This window comes from Rhinichthys klamathensis, unplaced genomic scaffold (assembly GCF_029890125.1).
Source record: "Rhinichthys klamathensis goyatoka isolate OS25496 unplaced genomic scaffold, OSU_Roscu_1.1 h1tg000167l_1, whole genome shotgun sequence".
Taxonomy (NCBI): domain Eukaryota; kingdom Metazoa; phylum Chordata; class Actinopteri; order Cypriniformes; family Leuciscidae; genus Rhinichthys; species Rhinichthys klamathensis.
In genome coordinates this window covers 385,001-409,691 of record NW_026606698.1, presented here as the reverse complement: position 1 = coordinate 409,691, position 24,691 = coordinate 385,001, and the positions used below count along the sequence as shown (strand labels likewise).

Here is a 24,691-nt window from a genome sequence, read left to right as displayed (position 1 = left end):
ACTGAGAGCGTTTGGTCTGCAGTGTGTGTACACGTGTGTGTGGCCCTGTGTGACTGTATCTAAACTGCCCTTTGGCGTGTTGAGACGTCCCACTGGTTCCAGTCAGAGCTGATTTTCTCCATTTCTCTCTGAGGCCGTTATGTAAACACTAGAAGTGACAATTCAAAATAGGCGACAGACTACAGAAAAACTGCATTTTAGATTTGCTTAGCATGGAAGCACTCGCATTGCATGCAAATTTAATTCACACACCAAGCTACTAAACATGCAAGAAATGTGATTTTCTTTATAAAAATGACTTCAGCACAGTAATGCCATGGTGCTTTGATTTATACTACTATGATATTGAACATTTACTATTTAAACTACCGTTCAAAAGTTGTTAAATGTTGTTAATGTTAATTTTTTTTTATTATTTTGAAAGATGTTTCTAATCCTCACCAAGGCTGCATTTATTTAAACAAGCATACAGTGAAACAGTGATATTGTGAAATATTACTATTTAAAACTTTTTTTATATATATATATATATATATATATATATATATATATATATACACTCACCGGCCACTTTATTAGGTACACCTGTCCAACTGCTCGTTAACACTTAATTTCTAAGCAGCCAATCACATGGCGGCAACTCAGTGCATTTAGGCATGTAGACATGGTCAAGACAATCTCCTGCAGTTCAAACCGAGCATCAGTATGGGGAAGAAAGTTGATTTGAGTGACTTTGAACGTGGCACGATTGTTGGTGCCAGAAGGGCTGGTCTGAGTATTTCAGAAACTGCTAATCTACTGGGATTTTCACGCACAACCATCTCTAGGGTTTACAGAGAATGGTCCGAAAAAGAAAAAACATCCAGTGAGCGGCAGTTCTGTGGGCGGAAATGCCTTGTTGATGCCAGAGGTCAGAGGAGAATGGCCAGACTGGTTCGAGCTGATAGAAGGGCAACAGTGACTGAAATAACCACTCGTTACAACCGAGGTATGCAGCAAAGCATTTGTGAAGCCACAACACGCACAACCTTGAGGCGGATGGGCTACAACAGCAGAAGACTCCACCGGGTACCACTCATCTCCACTACAAATAGGAAAAAGAGGCTACAATTTGCAAGAGCTCACCAAAATTGAACAGTTGAAGACTGGAAAAATGTTGCCTGGTCTGATGAGTCTCGATTTCTGTTGAGACATTCAGATGTTAGAGTCAGAATTTGGCGTAAACAGAATGAGAACATGGAACCATCATGCCTTGTTACCACTGTGCAGGCTGGTGGTGGTGGTGTAATGGTGTGGGGGATGTTTTCCTGGCACACTTTAGGCCCCTTAGTGCCAATTGGGCATCGTTTAAATGCCACGCCCTACCTGAGCATTGTTTCTGACCATGCCCATCCCTTTATGGCAACCATGTACCCATCCTCTGATGGCTACTTCCACCATGTCACAAAGCTCTAATCATTTCAAATTGGTTTCTTGAACATGACAATGAGTTCACTGTACTAAAATGGCCTCCACAGTCACCAGATCTCAACCCAATAGAGCATCTTTGGGATGTGGTGGAACGGGAGATTCGCATCATGGATGTGCAGCCGACAAATCTGCGGCAACTGTGTGATGCCATCATGTCAATATGGACCAAACTCCCTGAGGAATGCTTCCAGCACCTTGTTGAATCTATGCCACGAAGAATTGAGGCAGTTCTGAAGGCAAAAGGGGGTCCAACCCGTTACTAGCATGGGGTACCTAATAAAGTGGCCGGTGAGTGTATATTAAAGTGTAATTTATTCCTGTGATCAAAGCTGAATTTTCAGCATCATTACTCCAGTCTTCAGTGTCACATGATCCTTCAGAAATCATTCTAATATGATGATTTGCTGCTCAATAAACATTTCTGTTTATTATCTATTTTGAAAACAGTTCATATTTTTGTGGACACAATGATACATTGGTGAAATAATTCAATAATCAAGACTTAAGTGTATTTATAATAGATTCTGTCTAGAATAGATTCAGGTGTGTGAGGTTAATTGATAATAAAATCAGCACAATACTCATGCAAAACCTGCGGCCATGATTTTAGGGCCAGATTTACTAACAGCTTGCTCCAGCGCAAACTCTCTTTTGGCGTTAAACAACTGCCAGGATTTACTAAAGACACGCAGTTAGCGCTGAAAAGACGTGGACAGGGTTATTTTTTTGCGGCTAACTTTATTGCCGTTTTTTAGATGCAAAATTTATGAGGAGAGTATTTCAATGAATCATGCAAGGTGATTTACTAAGGTTTGCGCTAGTCAAGTTATTGGTATTTGCGTCATTATTTACCACCCGAAAAAAGCATTTCATAAACCAGACGCTAATTTGCGCTGATCTTGGTATATTGTGTTAGTCATTATGGAAATGATCCGACTAAAGTGTTCTTTACAATTTGTGCGTCGTCAGTAGATCACGCGCACAACTTTCCACTCCCATCTGCGCTTTTTTGGAATTGCGCCCTCACATTAATATTCCCTGTTTAGTAAATCTGGCCCATTGACTCTTCTGGAACATTGCCAAGGCGTTGCTATGCGGTTACCAAGGTATTCAAGGTGGTTGCTAGAGGATTTCTTATTGGTCTGGTGTGAAAACAGTCCTGCAACCTCAAATCTCTGTGATCTTCTGATTTCTAGATATGGATCGGGTCCTTCAATGTGCATCTGAGTTTTTATTTTTCACTGGATTTCTCATCCAGCAGGTGAAATTCGTAAGACTGATCACAAAGTACACCTAAACCCAAACCCCAAGTATGAACACTAGTGTTTAGCAAGGATATAATCACTATTAAAGGTCATTTTTTATACCTGATTGGTGCTGTTGTGAACTAGATTGTGTTTGCATGATACAGGGATTTTTATTCTAGTGCACTTCACTGGGTGGGAAGGGTGAAAAAACACATTACACGTACAGACGCTTGCACACAAACACACACAATCATGGGGTCTCCTTTATCCCTGAAGGGCAGAATGGACAATAGAGAGCTGAATTATGGTGACTGAAGAACTGGCTGATATAAAAGCGGCACAGAGAGAGAGCAGAAGAAGAAGAATGGAGGGATTCAATAAGGCCTCTGTAAAATGAACAAGAAAGGCCGTTGCTCAATACATCTGCCATCAGACAGTCAAAACAAATAAAGAGGGCCGCCGTACAGGTACACAGCTCAATATGGCCTCACTCGCTCTGGCTTGGTCTGCCAGCAGGGAGAAGAAGACACAGCTATATACTCCAACAGATGAGCCATTAGCTCTCCCTCTCTCACAATCTGGTTTATAGGGCCGCTATCGGGTTTAGCCGGACTTTACCTCGCTGGTGCGGTAGACTAATGTCTCCCTGAAGTTTTGTTAAAACCTCATTATTTACTGAAGTGCCGAGACCATCACCGTCCCCGAGAGTGAGCGCAACGGGTATTAATATGAAAATGCAGAGATTCATTGCCATGACGAACTATCAGACTCCAGCACGGATCGATGGGGGAAAAATTGAGGATCGGTGCTTCTGGGACGTCGTTAAGGATTTAGAGGAGGAACCGGCTTAAACGGGGAGTGTCTGTCACAGTTTAGCCGTGTGTGTGTGTGTGTGTGTGTGGTGCGCACCTCAAACACATGCGCGAGGGTCAGTGGTGTGATACGTCAATGCAAATCTCCTTACGTGTGGCGCTTATGATTAATTCATGCAGCTTCGAGTGATGGCCAATTCACAAATAAATTGTTCTTTTTAATGATCCAGTTCAACTGATTCCCAAAACATGCTGAAGTTTAATAGGATTAGGGAAACGGCAACAGTAACGTTATTAAGAATAAAATTCTGATTAATAAACAACAGAAAATGGCATAACCTACAACCTAAATAAAAAACAACCTCATATAAGCAGGAATAATCAGTCATTTTACTACAAAAATTAAATGTAAAATGTCACGCAGGAATTTGAGTCATTCTTTTGATTCCAATTCCAAAGAATCAGTGAATCAGGATTTTTGAACATTCAACTGATTCATTTTTATGATTACATTGAAACGATTCACAAATATGTTGAATTTCAATACTTCTATATACTAACAACATACTAATACAAAGGGTTTTGAATATATTGTTATCAACAACAAGATTCTTACGAATATTATGTTTTTAACACTTTTTTTAATGTTTAGAACAATAAAAATAACAGAATATGACAATATTACCTAAATAAAAAGATAACCTAAAAAAAGGAATAATCAGCAATTTGATTAAATAAATAAATAAATGTAAAGTCACACTGAAATTTAAAAGAACCGATTCACTGAAACAAAGGCTGAATCCAAAATCGCCTCCTAAACCCTCACTCACTATTCCCTCCGTAAGTCCACTGATACAGTTCATTTGTTATCAATATCAGTTGTACACTCGTTATTGCGGTTGATTGAGTGCACTCGATAACATCCACAATGGTTTTGTACACCTCTACAAATAATGCCCTATTTGAGGGTATAGGGGGCGATTTCAGATTCAGCCAAAGTGTTCAAAGAATCAATTCGACAAAACGAATCAGACTGCTCGATGCGAAATCCACAGAAATGATTTAAGGGATTATGGGCGCTGCTATGCGGTTACTAAGGTATAGTGGGAGGTTGCTAGGTAGAGTCTTACTTGTCCAAAGAGTAAACAAACTGGCCAAATGTTAATAACTTCAGTTTAAGACACACTCATGCAACACAGTACTAGTGAGACATTGGCTTTGTGTAGTTAGCAACTATCAAAGCACATGCACAAAGGGTTAATCCATGGAGCAGTGGAGGAGAATGGGGGAAAATAAGTGTGGACAGGTATGAAAATCGAGCCCTAGGAGGGTCACAGCGATTAAGGGGCTGTTTTATGACAGACCGGCTCTCTCGCTCGGTGAATAGGCACCCGGCGTCGAGCAAAAAACGGTTTATCATTCCTCTCCGCACGCTGAAGTATCCGCTTTGAAGTCTTGAGCGCTAATTCTACAGAGGAAGGTTAAACTGCTTAAATCTTGAGTCAGTTTCACTTCTCCTCTAATGTTGTCGGCTGAGCGGGAGGGGAACGTGACTCTGAGATCTTCACAACTCAATTTGCAGACACGTAAAAGCCTTTTCTCGACGCGTTTCTCTCCTCTTTGTTTCCTCTGCCAAAGGTTCACAGAGAGAGAGAGATGGAATTTCCATTCTGCCAGTCTGATGGATAAGAGATTGTTCTAGGCAGCTTTTTTGTGTGAAAGGTGAGACATTAGGGTGCACACTTATGAAAATGTTTGTTTCTCAGCACAGACGGAAGCTCTCTGTGGTTAATATGAGTTCATAATTGCCTAATTCGACACAGACTAGCTTTTCGAAACAATCTAATGACGGTCAGCGCAAACACGCACACATACGAGTCGATTTCATTACTTTATGATTCACATGCCTAATGGCCTCGTACATGCACAAGCACATGCACCCTCACGATTAACATGCGTCAGGACTCCAAACTGTGAGCAAAATGTCACAAAAACCATTAAACCATATAAATCCGTTATGATGTTTCTTGCATTGTTATGAAGCACAAATGAGTAAGTTCTCATCTAAATGATCAATGAAACACATTGTCCTGAACTTAAGCCCTGTTTACAGCTGATGTGTTTTGGTCGATCGGATCACAAGTGGACGTAAATACACCTGGAAGTAAATACAGGTGTAAAGGGGTCTACTCTCTGCCTTCTGACCTAAACATTATGGGAAGTACACTAGAAATACATGATTCAAACTTTTGTCGGCTGCATACGAAAAACGTACCAAGTACGGGTTTAACAGACAAATCGACTCTGCCATGATGCTTTAAGCTTGACTTCGACTAGTCGCTGATCATTCATGGCCTGTAGAGGTTGCAACAGGATGAGAAATCTTTGAAGTCCAAATTTAAAGGACAGGTTTGGTATTTTACACTTAAAGCCCTGTTTTAAAGCTGCCGTCGGCAACATTTTTTTGATCATATTCAGTGAAATCGACACTATAATCTGACAGAACAACATAAATAAAGTGGTTTTAGAAAAAACCCGAGCTTCTAACTCCACCTGGAGCGTGTTATTTGTTTTGCAAAAATCCACAGCTCCCGGATCATCGGGTCCAATCAGCGCAGGGGGGTGTGAGATCTGACTGTCAATCACAGATCGGGCACACGCCACCCCTCGCGCACGTTACAATCACATGCACACGCCGGAAGTTCGCGGAAGTTCGCGCAGTAACGAAGAGTGATGGCGGAAAATCAAGTAAGCTCATTTAGAGTATAAATGACGTTAGCAATTGCAATCTATCGGTAGATTAGCCAGGACAGCATACCTCCAAATACTCCATGGTGTTGATGGATGCTGATGAGACGGGCGCGTTCCAGGGCTCTCAAGTTTTGAAGACAGGTAAGAGTGACACCCAGCCGACGGGGGGTTGGATACATTTTTGTCATTGGTTGTTGCGTTAAATCTTACCCAGATACAATAGTGCTATTTTCTGATTGGCTATTGTGTAGCTCGACGAACAACACCAGAGGAAACACGCTTGATTCATGCCGGTTCCACAGTGAGAGCGGCGCGGCCAGAGTTTTGGGCGCTGCGGCATATTAAATATATTACAAATAGTTTTTCAGCGTGAGAAATACAATGTGTGGCGGGAGAGCGTGACAAAAGACCGAAATGAGTGACTGTCACGCTCAATGCGTGACACTTGAGAGCCCTGGCGTTCACTGAAAATCTGGTGCACACGCACTGACGAGCATGAACTGGGTGGGAGGGTATCCGTTGATAGTGGGGGAGGGGCATGAGAGTTGTAAACATTCAAAATGTTCCTAAATCCACTCAATCTGCCAGACTTGCCGACTGCAGCTTTAAGATCGTTTCTGATGAAATAGAACGGTTAAGATTGAAACTTGGACACATGCTGCTGGCCCAAGAATTTTTGGTTTCTGTGGTTGCACCCCCCACTGGAACAATCCTTCATAAAACGCATTAAACTTTAGTTTACAAAGACGTGAAACTCTCCGAGTGGTCTGGGGTGTTCACTGGTAAGCTCACACAAAAATCGCTGCAAAAGATGCTTTCCAACAGGTGTTTTACCTTTCGTTGTAAAACTCTGGACCTATTTTTCCAAACGCCTCACACCCGTGCATTCTTCCGTTGAGAGCTTAAAAAATAGACACTCCAGCCCAGTTGGTGGCGATGATGCACCTTTGCCAATTGCAAGCAAACCACTGGCATTTCATTGAATACACAGAAGAAGCAGAAGAATAAACAACCCCATTTCCGTTTCCGGCGGCGGAGTAATACCGTACCTCACAGCACATCCAATACAAGTCAAAGGAGTTGGACAAAAACTACCATAAAACCTGTTGGAAAGCATCTTTTGCAGCGAAAATATAAATGTAAAATACCGAACTTGTCCTTTAAGTTTCAGTTAAAATGACAAATAAATGCATACTCAGAGTGCGCTCCACAAGATATGTTTGATTATACCATCTAGATGCTCAAAATTGATTGATTAGTATCGGGTCGGCTCGCTTGGAACCTCAACCAAGGTGGTGCTATTTAAGTGAGCCGTACCGAGCCGTGGAAAAGCACCATAACACACACTCACAGTGTCCGGCGTGGTGTTGTGGCTGTCAGAGCAGAGACGAAACCTCCGTATTGTTTTTCTGTTTTTTTCAGGCACGTTCAAATGTAAATTACGCAAGCTTATTTTGTTCAATAGATCAAAAGATCTGAAAAAACCCATACATTTACATGAACAACAGAGACGGATTAAAACACCAGGTGTAAACAGGAGTCTCCCTCGTCTACTTCTGATCCGATCGACCAAAACGCATCTTAATACCAGGTGTGAACAGGGCCTTAGGATCTTCTAACAATGGCGAGGATTAACTTTCAAGAGTTTGATGCATGTAACCGTGGAGAAGATCACGGCAGAACGTGGGAGTTTCTAAACAAAGCAATTCTCTCATTTAATTCACGTGTATAGTATCTATTAAACCATCATATTTTATTGTCATGCATAAGTGCAGCATAAACTCTGTAGTTTTGTTGTGTTGCCAGCTAGTAAACGTTGCTGAGTTTTCCTCTCGACAACAGCGTTTTATCCCTGCAAATCCGTGCGCCTTGCAGAATATCTCTAAACCGTTTCCAGATCCGGCGCATTTGACAGCAACAATAACAGCAATAAACACTGATCCCCCCCCCACACACACACATGAATGAGTACAGAGTTGAAATGAGTCTTTTTCACGACCAATTGGTGATGGTTGGGGAAAAGCTCTGAGCTCTCACACACACGCACAGAGGAGTGATGGCACTGTTTGACAATATCACCGTCGTGTTTTGTGGAGGAAAGATGACATGCAACCACCCGAGTCATGCAAAACACAGCCCTTGAGAAACTGGACCCAAATTAAGTGAGAAAAACAACCACAAGACCGATGCTACACTAGAATCTGAGTGACGGGTGTCATTTTTGCACCACAATGGACCCTTTTCAATTCAATTCACGTTTATTTGTACAGCACTTTTCACAATACATATCGTTTCAAAGCAGATTTCCAGAAAATGCACGTGACTCTAGATTACAATACAAGAGGGATCTGTTATCTATGGAAGCTAGTTTCCGCCAATGAATAAAAAAAAAATAAAAAAATAATTGCGACTTTTTATCTCACAATTGCGAGATATGAAGTCAGAATTGTGAGAAATAAAGTTGCAATTGCGAGATATAAAGTCGCAATTCTGAGAAATAGTCGCAATTGCGAGATAAAAAGACAGAATTGAGACTTTTTATCTCACAATTCTGACTTTATAACACATAATTGCGAGTTTACATCTCGAGATTCTGACATCTCTTCTCAGAATTGTGAGATATAAAGTCGCAATTGCAAGTTATCAGGTCAATTCTAAGGGAATTAACTTTTTCCCCTCAGAATAGTTTATATCTCGCAATTCTGACTTTATAACACGCAATTGCGACTTTATATCAATCAATTCTGACTTTATATCTCGCAATTCTGACTTTACAACACGCAATTGCGACTTTATATCAATCAATTCTGACTTTATATCTCGCAATTCTGACTTTACAACACGCAATTGCGACTTTATATCAATCAATTCTGACTTTATATCTCGCAATTGCGACTTTATTTCACGCAATTCTGACTATACAACATGCAATTGCGACTTTATAACACGCAATTCTGACTTTATATCTCGCAATTGTGACTTTATCAATCAATTCTGACATTATATCTCGCAATTCTGACTTTATATCTCGCAATTGCGACTTTATATCACGCAATTCTGACTTTATATCTCGCAATTGCGACTTTATATCACGCAATTCTGACTTTATAACCTGCAATTGTGACTTTATATCAATCAATTCTGACTTTATATCTCGCAATTGCGACTTATCATGCAATTCTGACTTTATATCTAGCAATTCTGAGAAATAAAGTCAGAATTGCGAGATGTAAACTCGCAATTGTGAGAAAAAAAAAGTCAGAATTGTGAGATAAAAAGTCGCAATTACCTTTTTTATTTTTCATTCTGTGGCGGAAACAAGCTTCCATAGTTATCAGAGGTGACTGTCCAAGTAAAGTATTTCAGCAATGTACAAATGACCTGTGTAAATTTTAGGCAGAAACAATGAGCTCATTCAAGCTATTATTACAAGTTGCGAACCTAAGGATTACAATATATAGAAAATTTAGCATTGGTGCATGTTGATTCAGAGTTTGCATCATCTGAAGTCCTCGTTTTCATATTTCCAAGGTTCTCATAAACGGAAGTCATCATAGTTGGGTAAACTTCTATAGTGGTGAACGCTCGGAAACTACAACAAATATCATTTTTGCGATCCCAATCTCCTCAATAGCAAAAGACAAAATCCACAATAGCATTTCTATGACTTTCCAAAAGAGTGGTTATTGGTCAGAAGAGAGAAAGATGTCAAGTGTGTATCAATCCCTCAGCTGTTGTATTAGAAACAATCACACAGCAGCATAATGTTATTAATGGACATTAAATTGTTTAAAAATTAAAATGTTGCCAGATTTACAATCTGTAAAGAAGCATCATATCAGTCTGTGAAAAGTGTCCAAGGTTTCCAGACAAGATTACCAAACACTCCTTCCGCCCCAAACCTGCCATGACTATCTATTTTGCAAGAACAAACAAACAGAGGAAATCTTCAGGAAGTCAACCTATGCTTTGTTGCATTATGAATTAAGTACAGTGCGCATTGCATCGCATCGCAAGTGTTTATCCACGGTCAGTTTTCTCTTTCAGGTCAACTAGGGTCATGACAAGGGCAACTATTTGAAGAGAATTTTAAAATTCTGTCATTATTTACTCAACTATGTCCCTTATATACAACAGGACTGCATTCTTGAAGTGCATTGGGGATGTATGCGTGGCCATTTGCATAGTTGTATAGATGCCTTATAGCCTCTGCACATTAAACTGGGAAAGGAGAAAGTTTTTAAACAATGCACTTCAGCTAAAATATGACATGAAAGACAAACTAGAACAAATATACAGAAATAAACAGTCCTTGTTTTATATTTTAGGTTACGACACTGAAATCCAACTGTTAAAAATCGCATATTTCATCAGCTTCCATATTGGTCACCAATGCTCTGCACTCTGGGACAAAAGAGGACAGTCTGTTTGCACAGGGATCTTGTTAGCCTACTCCCTATTGGTCAGATCTGTCCTAAAAGAGACTAGCAGGGACCTCTTGGCCTGTCCTTTCCATGAGCGCCCACGGAAATGCCATCTGGCTGGTGTGAATTATTACCACGGCAACGGCCATGTGACCTGAGACCAGTGGAAACCAAGGTCACCGAAACCTGTAGCCCATCTATTTCTGTGTCATCTCTTTTATATGAGGTTAGAAGAACCCGGTGTTCGTTCTTACGAGGACATGTCCGATCACTTAGGAGACAGATTTAATGAGAGACATTATTCGGTGTCGTTCTCATCTTCAGTTCAAAATAAGGTCATTATCATTAACAAAAGACAGAACTAGCAGCAACTAATGATTTTCTAGGAAGTTAAAAGAAATAAAAATGAGAGCTGGCAAATATATATGTGTATATATATATATATATATATATATATATATATTAAAATAAATGTAAACTATGAATGTGCATCAAAAAGTCACTTTAATTTTTTCGGTGCCATGTTATAATTATTATTTTATTATAATTAGTATTATTATAAAATACTAAAACTAGTCAGTCTCAAAAAATTCTCTAGTCTCTTAGTCATTTAAAAAAAAAATAATAATAAAGTGTAGGCCTATATATATATATATATGTGTGCTGTCAAATCGATTAATCACGATTCATCCCATCTTATAAACATATATACATATAATGTGTGTATATATATTTTTTTCAAAACTATCAAAACCCTTTTGCAAAACAATTTCTCATATCAACACATGCATGATGTTCATCCATTCACTTTAACATATTTTACTGAGAGAATATCTCCACAAAACACTGAGAGACACTTATCGGTATGACTTACATCAAGACTCAAGACAAGATGATGCCAAATATTCCCTCTTATGAACAATTCCCAATGAGACCCAAATGCAAGGCTTGTTCATGAGGGAATATCACCGAAACACCTCTGAGGATTAATGGCAATACAGGAACTGCTGTATGAAATGATGTAATTTGAGAGCAACCAAAGCGACAGCCATAAGCCACAGACCCCAGCGAAAACATCATCTGACACGGCCAGATGCTCCGCTACAGACCAACACAGACAAAGAGGGTCATAAATCAACTGTCAGCCGCAGATACCCCCCTCTCCTAAACTTATTCGTCCGCTGGTCAATACAAGCAGTCGCGCTTCATTCAGGGGGGTCTCGGGTTAGAGGAATAAAAAATCCTTTTCCAGAAAGAAGAGTTTGAACTTGAAGCTTTAATACACATGAAGTTTTGGACATGTTAAAGGTGCGGCAGACCTGATTATTTCCCACCTTTTCTCTTTCACCCGTCCTAGTCTAGGGATCTCGCTGGAGTCCAAGTTCAAGAGTGGGTGAGGGGCCCTCGGGGGACGCCATAGACACGACGTCCCGCAGGGGCCACAAGGAAGAATAACAAAGACCATCACAGCATGCAATAAACAGCGTCTGACTAGATTCATAAATGAGTTAACAGTGATGTCTTGTAAATATTTAAAATGTTAACATCCGGGAATATGCACCCGTACCAGATAACAGCAAACTTAACAACTTAAGGCTACAGACTTAAATGTTAGCAGACAATGCTCTGAATTTCAGATTTATAGCTTTGCTTCGGTTGTAACATGAGGCAAAATAACTTTTAGATGGGTGTTTTGTGAGACAAACAGCTTCATAAGTAGCATTCATAATTAGTATTCTTGCAGCTCATTAATCAATTGATTTTTAAACTCAATCAGTGCAAAATGGAAGAGACCCATATGGAATGATCAAAAATGGCATACGCTACCATTCAAAATGTTGGGGTCGGAAAGATTTTTTAATGTTAAAGTCTCTTCTGCTCACCAGCCATTCATTTGATCAAAAATACAGCTAAAACAGTAATAATGTGAAATAATATTACAATTTCAAATGTTTTCCACTTGAATATATTTTAAAATGTAGTTTATTCCTGTGATCAAAGCTGAATTTTCAACATCATTACTCCAGTCTTCAGTGTCACATGATCCTTCAGAAATCACTCTAATATGATGATTTTCTGCTCAAGAAACATTTATGATTATCAATATTGAAAACGGTTGCGCTGTTTGTGGAAACCGTGATGCATTTTTTTTTTTTTTCAGGATTCTTTGATGAACAGAAAGTAAGCAAAAGCATTTATTTGAAATAGAAATATTTTGCAACATTATAAAATGTCTTTACTGTCACTTTTAAACAATTTAATGCATACTTGCTGAATAAAAAAGGAATAAAAAACATACTGACCCTAAACTTTCAAACGAGTATTTACACTAAAATCGAACCATCCACAAATGTTTTTTGCTTCCTCACATGCATTAAGTTTCAATAAATTGCTTCCACAGACTAAAATCATGTACTAGATGTGGAATGTTTCCACGAAAGATTCAATAACACAATACACTTTAGCTTCCCCCCACATGTGAGCCGGTTATATGCTGTGGAAGCATTTGGTGGCTGCATTCATGTGGCATTAAATATGACTCGAACTGTCACAGGCTGCAGGTGAGAACATCAATAACCTAAACCAGGTGTGACCTAGACTAACTCCAGAAACAAAGAAAAACTCTGATGTGCAAATGTGTGTGATTCATGTATGGAGCCCAGCAGTAACACGAGGCTGTGCGCTCACTGCTGGTGTGGTTGTCAAAGCCACTTTTACCAGCTGATTCATAATGACAGATGGATTTAGACTCTTTAACTCAAAGCAGATTAAACAATGTCAAGAGTTGAATGCATGCACACTGAATGAAATCTGACAACTTGTTCGGTATTTAAAACAAAAAAGATCAGCTAATTCACAGAAACCCTTTGTCCTGTCCTCTAGGGCCACCGTAGACAATATGAGAAACATGACTCCTCCTCCCCATCAAAACGTTCAATATTCAGATCAGCAATCGATCAATGTGTTTCTCAGTCATTGATTCTTACACTTTAACATTTAATCTCCTCAATCTGGTTACTCGTATGAACAGCGTTTTGATTCATCACCCTAGTAGACATATTCTGAGCACAATCTAGACAATAACCATTTGATATTTGTCCAGATGAGCTCGCCGTGAAAACATGTTTGCTCTCCCTGTCCATGAACGGGCTCAGGGTTTGGATAACCTCAATATGGATGCGTTACCCGGAGCGTTCTGTCCATCTGTATTCAAAATAATAAAGAATGAGAGAGACCCTCCAACAACAGAACAGCCTATGGAGCCCTTCTTTGGAAAGGCTTGAATAACAATCGGCCACACACACACACACACACACACACAGACAGATCTGATTCCTCTCCGGCTTGGCTTGGCATGCTCTTGTCATTTCTTATGTTACAGAACATCAATCATAGGGCTGAGTCTGTGCCCTTGCGCTGGCCGAGGCTGATTTACAAACATTAGCAGGGAATGCAATTACACAGTCCGAGAAGCGCGAACAGTCAGCCAGCGTTCTGGTTTTGGAGCGGCACAAGCGGTGTGGATGGAGCGTTCACACTGCGGTTGGAACGAAACCGGAGTGCACGGTTAAATACGACAGGCTGATACATTGTTTCCTGCAAAAATGCACACAAAAATACTAACAATAGCAAGGGGTCAGTTATTTTTTTCAATTATTTGTATTAAAACATGACTATCTCTTCTATTGAAAAGTCTAATTAAAAGGCTTTATATACATTCACACACACACATATATATATATATATATATATATGCAAAACTTCGAAAAATGTGTGAAGAATATAGAAAACGTAAATTTTTATTTGAGTTTTTTTTTAAGTTTTTCAAATACATATGAACACAAAGATTGCATTTCTAATAGAATTACCCATATGTTTGAAACTAGATTTTTCAAAGATTTCTTAATTTTAATAATCTAGAACAATATTATTTGACATTGACCCTGAAATCATAAGTCAATTTGCAGGCAAAGCATATCGTTAATGAATTAGGCTACACACACCAACATCACATGCAAGGTTGAATCTTGAACGTTTGAATACATATGTTGTAAATGTTCTTAGCTAACATTTTCTTAAAGTCAATTTAAAGCCATTGCAAAAACATAGGCTACATCTTTAAAATAAAACTTATTTGTTCTACTTTTAATGAATTCTACTGTTAACAGCTGGCGAAATGCATACAAGGCATAACATAACACATGAGCACATTTAAGTAAATATGCATTTTATAACAGGAATACTTACTATTAAGTCGTGTCATGATACATAAAGACGTCAATAATAAACTTTGCTATAACAGAAACTCTGATGGTGCGACGTTCATTACGCTCCATGTGATCATTACTGAAGAAGCACACTAATAAAGTCAATACGCGAGTGATAGATACATACAATCAGCATTAAATGTCTAAAATATATGAGCTGTTTATTTCATAAAGTCTGAGGTGAATCACAAACCGGCACTTGACAGAACGAGCCGCGCGCGCGCGCGTCACCGTTCCGTATTTCTATTAGAATAAAACACATTAGGCTGATAAAAAGTTAAAGTCCACAACTCGGAAAGGCATTAAAAGTTTCTGTTTCCAACAAAGCTCGTGTATGAAGCGTTAAAATAGCGTTAAATGTGGTGTTAAAGCGCGTTGGTGTGCGCGAGGCTGCAGCCGCTGCTCTTGCGCGCTCCTGATCAATGATTGAACCGAACAAAAGGCAGAAGAGGATCAATTACTAATAACTATCAATGCAACACCACCATCCCGTCCCTCTAAAGTCACCAAAAGAGAAAATGCATGAAATGCAAGGTGCATTAGCGCGTATAGGATCGTGTCGTGTAAAAAAGGTGAGAAATAAGACCAACCTGAAGCCGCCGGAGATCAAATTTCTTCCAATATTGAAACATCGATCCCACATCGGCGGCCATCTTGAGCACAATATTCAAGAGCGGCTACAATAAATATATGGGCTGGATTCCCCCCGTTAAACAGCGTTGACGATTACACTCCACATGGAAAAAAAAATGTTAGGAAAATAACAGTTGTGGAAACCTAGACGGGACGCGCAGCGCGCGAGAGCCGGTGGATGCGATATGAACAGAATATAGATGCATATAGATGCATTAGTGCAGCTCCCGGGATTGCACTTGATTTTGGGTTTGGTAAAGTTATCAATACTGACGTAACGGGTTGATCAATAACGTCTGGGAAGTGGAAGGAGAACAACGAGCAACCAATGCGCATCGCCAGATGTTTGATGCGTAAAACGGTGAAATCATTACATATCATTAATGAGCCCCATATAATGAGATTTGCAACTTTAAGTCAATAATGCGTAATGCATGCTATAATTGCAATAAAAGAGACGCACGAATAGAATAAACACTGAATGGATGAAAGCTTTTGTGTTTTGAGTGAATATATATTTTAAATAATGTCCTTGTGAATAATGAAGTGATGAATAGTGCCATTTATGGCACGAAGATCAGCGTGATGAAATAGTGCTGTCGCTTATTAAAAACTCTTATGAGGCTTTTTAACATATTTTTAGTAGATGATGTAAACTGCAAAAAAAATAAACAAAACACGTTCGATGTGGTAAATATGAGTAAAGCAGCATAAAATGCACAAGCTTGAACAAAAAGTGAAAGTTTAGTCTATATGCAGTTAGTTTATGAGATCCATGGAGCTGCAATGTGTGGAATTTCAATAAATACCAGGAATATTTGTTAGTGACTTATCTAGAACATTTTGTTAACGAGTGCAAATGCAAAGGTGTTTTCTCTTACATATGCTCATCTGTGTGTTTGAATGCGGTTGAATAAAAAAATGCATTCCTAGACGGGGAAAAAAGCATAAATGTTATAGTGGGATTGTGCGATCAATGCATGATTTGAAATTCTGAATGGACAGTTCTGTTCAAACGTTAACACGTGCTCCCTCTTGTGGAACAGGACCGTGTAGCCCTTACAATGAGGACTATATTCTGACATAAATGTAGCACATTTTGTTCAAATCACATCTTTATCATTATAATATTGGTGTAAAATAAAGACGAGCATCCAGAGCCAAGATTTCCCCTAAAAATAACTCACCGTGGCCTTTCCCTGTAAGAAAGTTTCATTAACACATTTTGCATAATGACTAACTGTAGTTCTTTAAAAAAAAAACATTTGGTAAACCTTGTTCAGATGATTACAAAAAGTCTGTGGATTTATGTTGGTGTTTAGAAAAGGCCGCTTGACATGTGTATCTGAAAGGCTCTGGATTCTGGCTTCCAGATATCAGTATAATAATGTCTTGAAATGAAACTGTTTAAGAGGTTAACTGCTCCGCTGGCTTGTGGACTGCGAGCAATTACCAGTGAGCACATCTGTCATTCTCCTCTTCGCCATTAAAACCAAACGCAAGTCTATTTTTAAGTAGAAATGTATTTGCACTTTGTAAGCCACCTACGGGGAATATAAAAGGTGCTTATTAAAAGTTTCTGTTTTATTGCTTTTTATTTATTGCTTCAGGGGGGGAAATAACTGCGTCGGTTTTATAAGAAAGGAATAATATATCTTGTTTTGATGTGGCTCACTGTTAAATTTGAAATTTAAATCAGTTCTGATATACAAGCCTGATGCACCAACACTTATTACTTTTGTTCAAATCTAAATACGCGGACATTTTGAGGGTGCAAAGACTGTTGGATTATTGAGAACAGAACAGTGGGAGATTTTTACGAACCACTGTAGGCAGCAGAGCAAGCTGTGAGGTTTTGTAAAAAACTAAATAAAAAAAAAACAAAAAAAAAACTGTTTAGTCTAACATCTGAGACGAAAAAATGGCAAAAATGAACATTAAACTAAGCTCAAAATGTATCTGAATAAAGAGGTGATACAGTGTCCATCTAATGAGTGCATTGGTGTGTTTGGATTGACGTTGTGTATGCAGTGGCCTAGATACACATAAATGTTTGACTAAGCTTGGCAATAATATAATTCCAGGAATATCGGCGAGAGCTGCTGAACTCTGATATATTGATCCACTCTGGAGTGTAAAGGCCTTGAAACAGAAGCTTGTTGAGATTGCCACCAGGTGGCTGGAGTGATTTAGCATGAGATTTTGCATCACATTATTCCTCACGACCCAAAACTAGAAACTAGAAAGGTTTTAATGACGACCTATTATGCCCTTTTCAAAGACTTGCTTTTGTTTTTGGGCTCTACTAGAATAGGTTTTCGTTCTTGAATTGAATGTTCAAAATACACATTACATTTCATATTTGACATTGTTGCAGAATGTCAAATAGCCTAGAAGCTCTCTTCCCAGGCAGCGTTCGTTTAGTAAAAAAAAAAAGTATTTATTGCTAACTTCCTTCTGTCTCTAGGCTGCGTCCGATATCGCATAGCCTACTTCCCTACTATATAGTAGGCAAAAAACAGTATGTGAAAAAATAAAGAAGTATGTCCGAATTCACACTAGGCCTACTCATAGGCAGAAAGTATACCCGGACTGCCTAATTCTTCCGGCGAGATTCTGAAGTGTGCATACGATGGACACTTTACTATCCCATGAGGCCACAGGAGAGGATTTATGAATGGCATGAAGCAACACAACTAACGATGATAGGTCACATGATAATGACAACATGGCGGATGTAGGGTAGGCTAGTACGTCCAGATTACATTTATACTACACACTCATACTATATAGAACATACTTTTATAACGGTCGTAAAGTAATTACTTATTCAAAGTACCTACTCCAGAGTTTGCGATTTCCAGCCCTTTCCTCAGAGTTACGTCATTGAGTGTCCACTACTGGTGGAACCCTTGAAATGTGTTTAAATGAAATAAGCCTTTGATGAATCCGCAATGGAGCTGATTTATTAGTTACAGTTTTTTTCCTTATGAATTTGTTTTGCGCATCATTCTAAAAATTAAATATAAACAAATATTATGAATATATTAATATGTTATATTAAATATGCTTAAATATTAAAAAAACAAAAGAAAATGCTAACAAAATAAACTATAACTGTGTTAAAAAAAAAACAGTAAACTTAAGGTAGTGACAATTTCTGCTGTGACGTTACAATCATGTTGCATTGTGGTCTATAAATCTGCCTGAAGTGTACGTTGAGTAGACTTGCTCCCTCCCCCGAGGCGAAGTGCTTAGGGGAGTTTGCGAGTCTAAAAGTGGAGTTAAACGCTGCCCCAGTCTGTCAGTAACGCTCTGTTTAGTTCCAGTCTCTATGAAGCCCCTCCTTCTGAAAAGCATAATGTGCTCTGATTGGTCAGCTGGATCAGTGTGTTATATTAGTCAACCGCTTCCAGTGAGTTTGGGCAAATGTCACACACCTTACCATAACCACGTGTTTCAACACAATGTTAAACTTGAACCGTGTTCTGTTCTGGTCACTGCGGACCGATCAGTGTATGACATCAAAGTACCGCAAGAGCGATTTGAGAGATGGTTCTGCATGCTTTCAAATCTCTCTCATGGTACTTTGATGTCATAAACCAATCTGTCTGCACAGTGCCGCTTCGAGTCGAAGGGTGCATCTTAATCAGCTCCCTAGAGTTCAGTAGTCAGGGCACTGATCAGGGAGTCGGCCATTTTAAGGATGAAGTCCTTCCGGGGCACCGAAATGTTCACTCCCTAAAAGGTCCCACAATGCACCATGAAATCCAAGGAGTGTCAATCCTCACCATGTTCCCTAACGTTAGCCAAATCCTAATGAAATGCAATAGATGTTTTTTTAAAATACAAACCATTATTTAATTATATAAACACATCACTAGACAGGTAATGAACATTTTCTAGCTAACATTTATAGTTTATGTACGGCTGAATTGTTGCACGTATGTTTCACAAGCGAAGTATTTATCATAATGTACTTTAAATAACATTAACAAACTATGACAGAAAGACAGTTCTGATGTTGTGCAATGAGGACGTTGTCATGTCTCTAGAAATAGAGTCGTCAGTGTCCCAATGTGAAGTGAGCTAGGGTCCTTAGTGCCCTTACCAGTGCCTGAACTCCTGTACACGATATACTGATTCACGACCTAGGGAGCTGATTGAGACGCACCCGAAAACATCCACTACTAACTAACTCAACCAGGCCCCGCCCCTTTATTCAGCGCATGCCTTGGGCGGGAATCATTCAAATGATGAATATTGTGACGTGTTCATTTCCGGAAGAAAACTCAAGACTACACTGGAGGAGTTTCAGGGAGTTCAGAAACAGTGACACTGATATAGAAATATAAACGTTGTGCTTTACAGACCCTTTTCATGCTCAGACAGCAACATTACACTCTAAAGAAAGTTGAAAATATTTTTTAAAAGCATTTTAGGTCCTTTTTTAAAGCCATTCCATGTAATTGTAAATGACCACATGATCATCTTTGGAAGGGTAAACAGTTTTTCTGGAGTCAAAAAGGTGTAGTAATCTACTGTTCGTGACATGGTCCTGGATCAACATATTTTGTTGATCCTGGATCAACATTCCTGTCCCAAAATGTAGTCCTTACCCAATCCCTACCCCTAAACCTAACCCTACCCATAACTTTTCCCTAAAATCAGAGGGTAATGAAAGGTGAATAACACTGATGTTTAAGTACTTCACCCTGGTTCTAAGCCTAAACTTGACATAAACTGTAAACTTGTCCCTCAAATCTGATTGGTTGATTGGAAAGTTGATCCAGGATCAACAAAGATGTTGATCCAGGAACATGTGGTACTTGGTGAAATCACGTTCACCGTTAGGGTCCACTGCAGGGTTTCAGTGTGAGAAGTCAAGCAGAGGTCACCTTTCTCCCTCCTGACAACATCAACCAGACCAAACCTTCCTTTCTGCATGTTTTATTATTCGTGTTACACGGCTTCAATGTTAGCAGAACATGTTAATAGTGGATGTGATTCTCTACACCTGTGAATCCTCTGACTTCATGCATCCACTAAAATCACCTAAAGACATCAAGGCTTCACTTTTCTTCATCATTTGTTTAAGTTAGTGACACTTGCACATCTAAATATCCAAAAGTTGAGCTAAATAGTATGAAATGAACCTACAAAGAGTGAGAAACAGTCTTACAGAGAAATGCCGCTGTCAATCACACATTCTGCTTTAGGAAAGTTCTAGCTGTTTTCCAACAACTGTCATCCGTCTGTGTCGAAGCCCATTGGCTCCTGGATTAAATCCCTTAAATCAGAATTCTTATAATAACTTCTGAAGTCTATTGGCTTCCTGGTTAAGCACCATGGAGGATGTATTTATAGACAGTCAGAGGTGGAGAATGGGCTTATATAAAATCAGCATTTCCACCCTGTCTGAAATCACTTGTGCTTTGTTTCCTGAACTCAAGGGTTACGATTATGGTGAGTTTGCTTTGCCATGCATTTATTCATTCATTTATTCTGTCGTAGATTTTCAGCAGACATGTGACTCACTGTTGTCTTGATGCGTCCAAACGAAGATCTAATTTCTGTCTGTCTAAAGTTCTTTCTTTCAGAAGTTTAAGTCTGACTCATCCGTAAATTCACTTTCAACAAATAAATGAATGAAACGTAAACTGTTTCTGTTCTCAAAGATAGATACAAACATTTGCATTTCTCAAATCGAAAACAGGAGACAGATCTATTTATCGCTAAAAAATGTAAGCATTTCATTTGCTTTAGATCACAAATAAGATCTCTTTAATGTTTCAGTTGTTTCTACATGAGATTAAAATGTGAGCAAATGGAAACTTCCACTCAATGTTTTTCTCCTAAAAGACCCAAATATCTTGTTCTGAAATAAAGTTTCAGAACAAATCTCAACAATGGCTCCAACTGTGATCAGATTTTGCAAAAATGTTTTATATATATATGAAACATCACGTAGTTTCATGTAGTTTTACTTGTAGTATATTTTCAAAGTTTCTTTGCGATAATCAGCATATAAATCAATCCAGAGCAAAATATTACTACTAAGATAAATATGACTAAATATTACTATAATAGGGTTCGGTTAAGTAGAATAAGTTGGCATAGTTGTAAAAAATTATTGTTATTATGTCTAAAGTGGAATATCGAAATAAAGTGTAAACATATACGTTCAAAACCATTACTATTATTAATGTTTTAACGTCTCTTATGCTCATCAAGCCTGCATTTATTTGATGAAAAATACAGAAAAAACAGTAATATTGTGAAACATTATTACAATTTAAAATAATGATTTTCTATCTGAGTGTACTTTAAAACATAATTTATTTCTGTGATGCAAAGCTGCATTTTCAGCATTCCAAAAAAAAAATATTAAGCATGAGCACAACTGTTTCCAACATTTATAATAACTGAGCATCAAATCATCATATTAGAATGATTTCTGAAGCATCATGTGACACTGAAGACTGGAGTAATGATGCTGAAAATTCAGCTTTGATCACAGGAGTAAATTACAGTTTAAAGTATATTAAAATAGAAAACCATTCATTAAAATTGTAATAATTTATCAATATAAATTGTGTTTATTCCTCTTAAGGAATTTTTGAGACAATTGGATACATAAATACTGTTGAGATGTAATCCAGACAGAAGGCCGACGAGCAGCTGTCGGGCTGCGATGTCATCCGGCAGAAATGCATCTCACAATGTTTCCCAAATTCTGTGGCAGGAATGTAAATAGTTGCGATTAATCCCTGTCTTGGTGGGATTACCTATCAACAGGCTCAAAGATGAGGCTGTCAACAGTCAGCGCCAGTGTGTAATCCCACATCTGATCCACTGGCTGACTTCTCTCTCTCTCTCTGAGCTAATTATACATCCAGCAGCGCACCAAACCTTGCCATTCTCAAACTCACACATCACGACTCAGATTCAGCTCAGGAGAACCTTCAGTTTAACATCAACTCGCCTAACTCCTGAAGAGAAATGAAATAGACACAAATCAGACATGCATTGACTGCTATAAAATAAATGTGAACATCCGCTCAGTTCATTTGAGTTAGTAGCATACATTGAGACGATGTTGAGAGGAGAAACATCAGAGAAGTGGGAGACTTCAGCAAAAGTCTCGATGTAAACAGATTGCTGTCTGTGATACTAAAGTCAACATGAGACTGCGTTTGCAAGCCATTTTACTGGCATGATGAGACATACCGTTTAAAAGTTTGGGGTCTGTTTTTAGTCTCTTCTGGTCACCAAGGCTGCATTTATTTGTTCAAAAACATAGTAAAAATAATATTGTGAAATATTATTACAATTTTATATAACTGTTTAAATGTGAATATATTTTAAAATGTAATTTTTGATGTAAAATTTCAGCATCATTACTCCAGTCTTCAGTGTCACATGATCCTTCAGAAATCACTCTAATATGCAGATTTGCTGCTCTTATTATAATCGATGTTCAAAACAGTTAATATTGCTGCTTAATATTTTTTATAGAAACCTTGATTTCTTTCAGGATTCTTAGAAAAGAAATTCAAAAGAACCGTGTTTATTTGAAAGAAATCTTTCGTAACGTATCGCCTTTATCAGTTTTGATCAATTTAATGCATCCTTTCTGAATTAAAGTATTCATTTCTTTCCAAAATAAGAAAAGAATTGGGTCACACTTTAGATCAGGGTCTAATTTTCACTATTAACAAACTATTAACTTTGACTTTTGCCCCAATAAACTCCTAAATACTGCTTATTAATAGTTAGTAAGGTAGTAGGTTTAAGTATTGCAGGATGTAGAACATGGTCATGCAGAATAAAGCATTAATATGTGCTTTATAAGTACTAATAAACAGCCAATATACTAGTAATATGCATGCTAATAAGCAAGTTATTAGTGAGAATTAGACCCTAAAGTGTTACCAAAAATTGTAAGTACCCCAAACTTTTGAATGGTATAGAGTTTCAGTGAAAACAGGAAAAGGGATGTCAGCCAAGAAGTAAAGTCAAAAGGGGTTTTTGAAGCAAAGTTATTTCTCTTATTTCCAGTGTGTAGTTCTATTTAACCAGTTGCAAGTATTCTGTGTAATGTGTTGTTGCAGGCACCCAAAAAGGCAAAGAAGCGGGCAGAAGGAGCCAATTCAAATGTCTTCTCCATGTTTGAACAAGCACAGATCCAGGAGTTCAAAGAGGTGCAAACCAAGTGCTCGTTTGACTCTTATTGTCGTTATCCCGACTCTTTCACTGTGATATTGAGCGGCGAGATTCCCGTATGTGACTTCAATATGTCAGTGTTCATCATCGCTAGTGAATAATTCAGAATGTGTCAGTAACGATTAGCACAGTGGAGTGATTTACACCCTGAACACACACACTCCAACCTGCTGTCAAGCCCACGAAATTTGCGTGGAAAATGCAGCAGGACAGACGTTGTCTCCGGGTCTCAAAGCGGCTGTGAAAAGATCAGGACAAACAGGATAAGCGTGACGCTGATCCGAGATGGCAGTGATGAAAACGTGCAGACAATTGCGACCAGTCTCTCTCTCTCTCTTTCAGTCTGTCTCTCTCGCACATATCACAAACAGAGGCAAAGTAAAGTGGAATTACAGGACCTATAAATATACAAACACAGGGAGTTTCGCGAAACAAGATACATTACAAAAAATAAAGCACCGTGACAAGGGGTTTGGGGGGATCTGACCTCTAATTAAAGAATTAGTTCACCAAAAATGAATTAAATGTCATTATTTTCTCCCCCTCACGTCATTCCAAACTTGAAAGTTATTTTTTCTGTGGAACACAAAAATGGCGGATTTAAGAACCTTTCACGCTCTACAAAAACCCCCCATAAAATTATCCTTGAAATATCATAATCCACATGATAGATTTGCGTGAGAAACAGGTGTTTTTAATCTTTCTCCTTCACCAAAGCTCTAAAAAACTAGTTCAGATTCAGAACTTTGTTGAGTTGCAATTCAACGTTTCTTTTGCATTAGACAAAAAAAAATGCTTTCAATTTTTAGGTGGAGTTACAGTAAAAAAATTGTCAAAACAAGTGTATTAAAAAGTACGTA

At 38.5% G+C, this 24,691-nt stretch overlaps 2 protein-coding genes across 3 annotated transcripts in view; one reads left to right on the top strand and one right to left on the bottom strand.

The window, feature by feature from the left end:
• cux2b (cut-like homeobox 2b) overlaps nt 1-15,855 on the bottom strand; it is a 180,622-nt gene extending 164,767 nt beyond the window's left edge. For both annotated transcript variants that reach the window (XM_056259351.1, XM_056259352.1), the window contains exon 1: nt 15,563-15,855. In XM_056259351.1, coding sequence (XP_056115326.1) covers nt 15,563-15,625 — 63 coding nt within the window. In that variant the 5' untranslated portion in view covers nt 15,626-15,855. The remainder of the gene's footprint in view (nt 1-15,562) is intronic.
• A 5,109-nt stretch (nt 15,856-20,964) lies between these two features.
• Nucleotides 20,965-24,691, top strand: part of myl2b (myosin, light chain 2b, regulatory, cardiac, slow) — a 12,472-nt gene continuing 8,745 nt past the window's right edge. The window contains exons 1-2 of the mRNA XM_056259369.1: nt 20,965-21,071; nt 23,720-23,809. Coding sequence (XP_056115344.1) covers nt 21,069-21,071; nt 23,720-23,809 — 93 coding nt within the window. The 5' untranslated portion in view covers nt 20,965-21,068. The remainder of the gene's footprint in view (nt 21,072-23,719; nt 23,810-24,691) is intronic.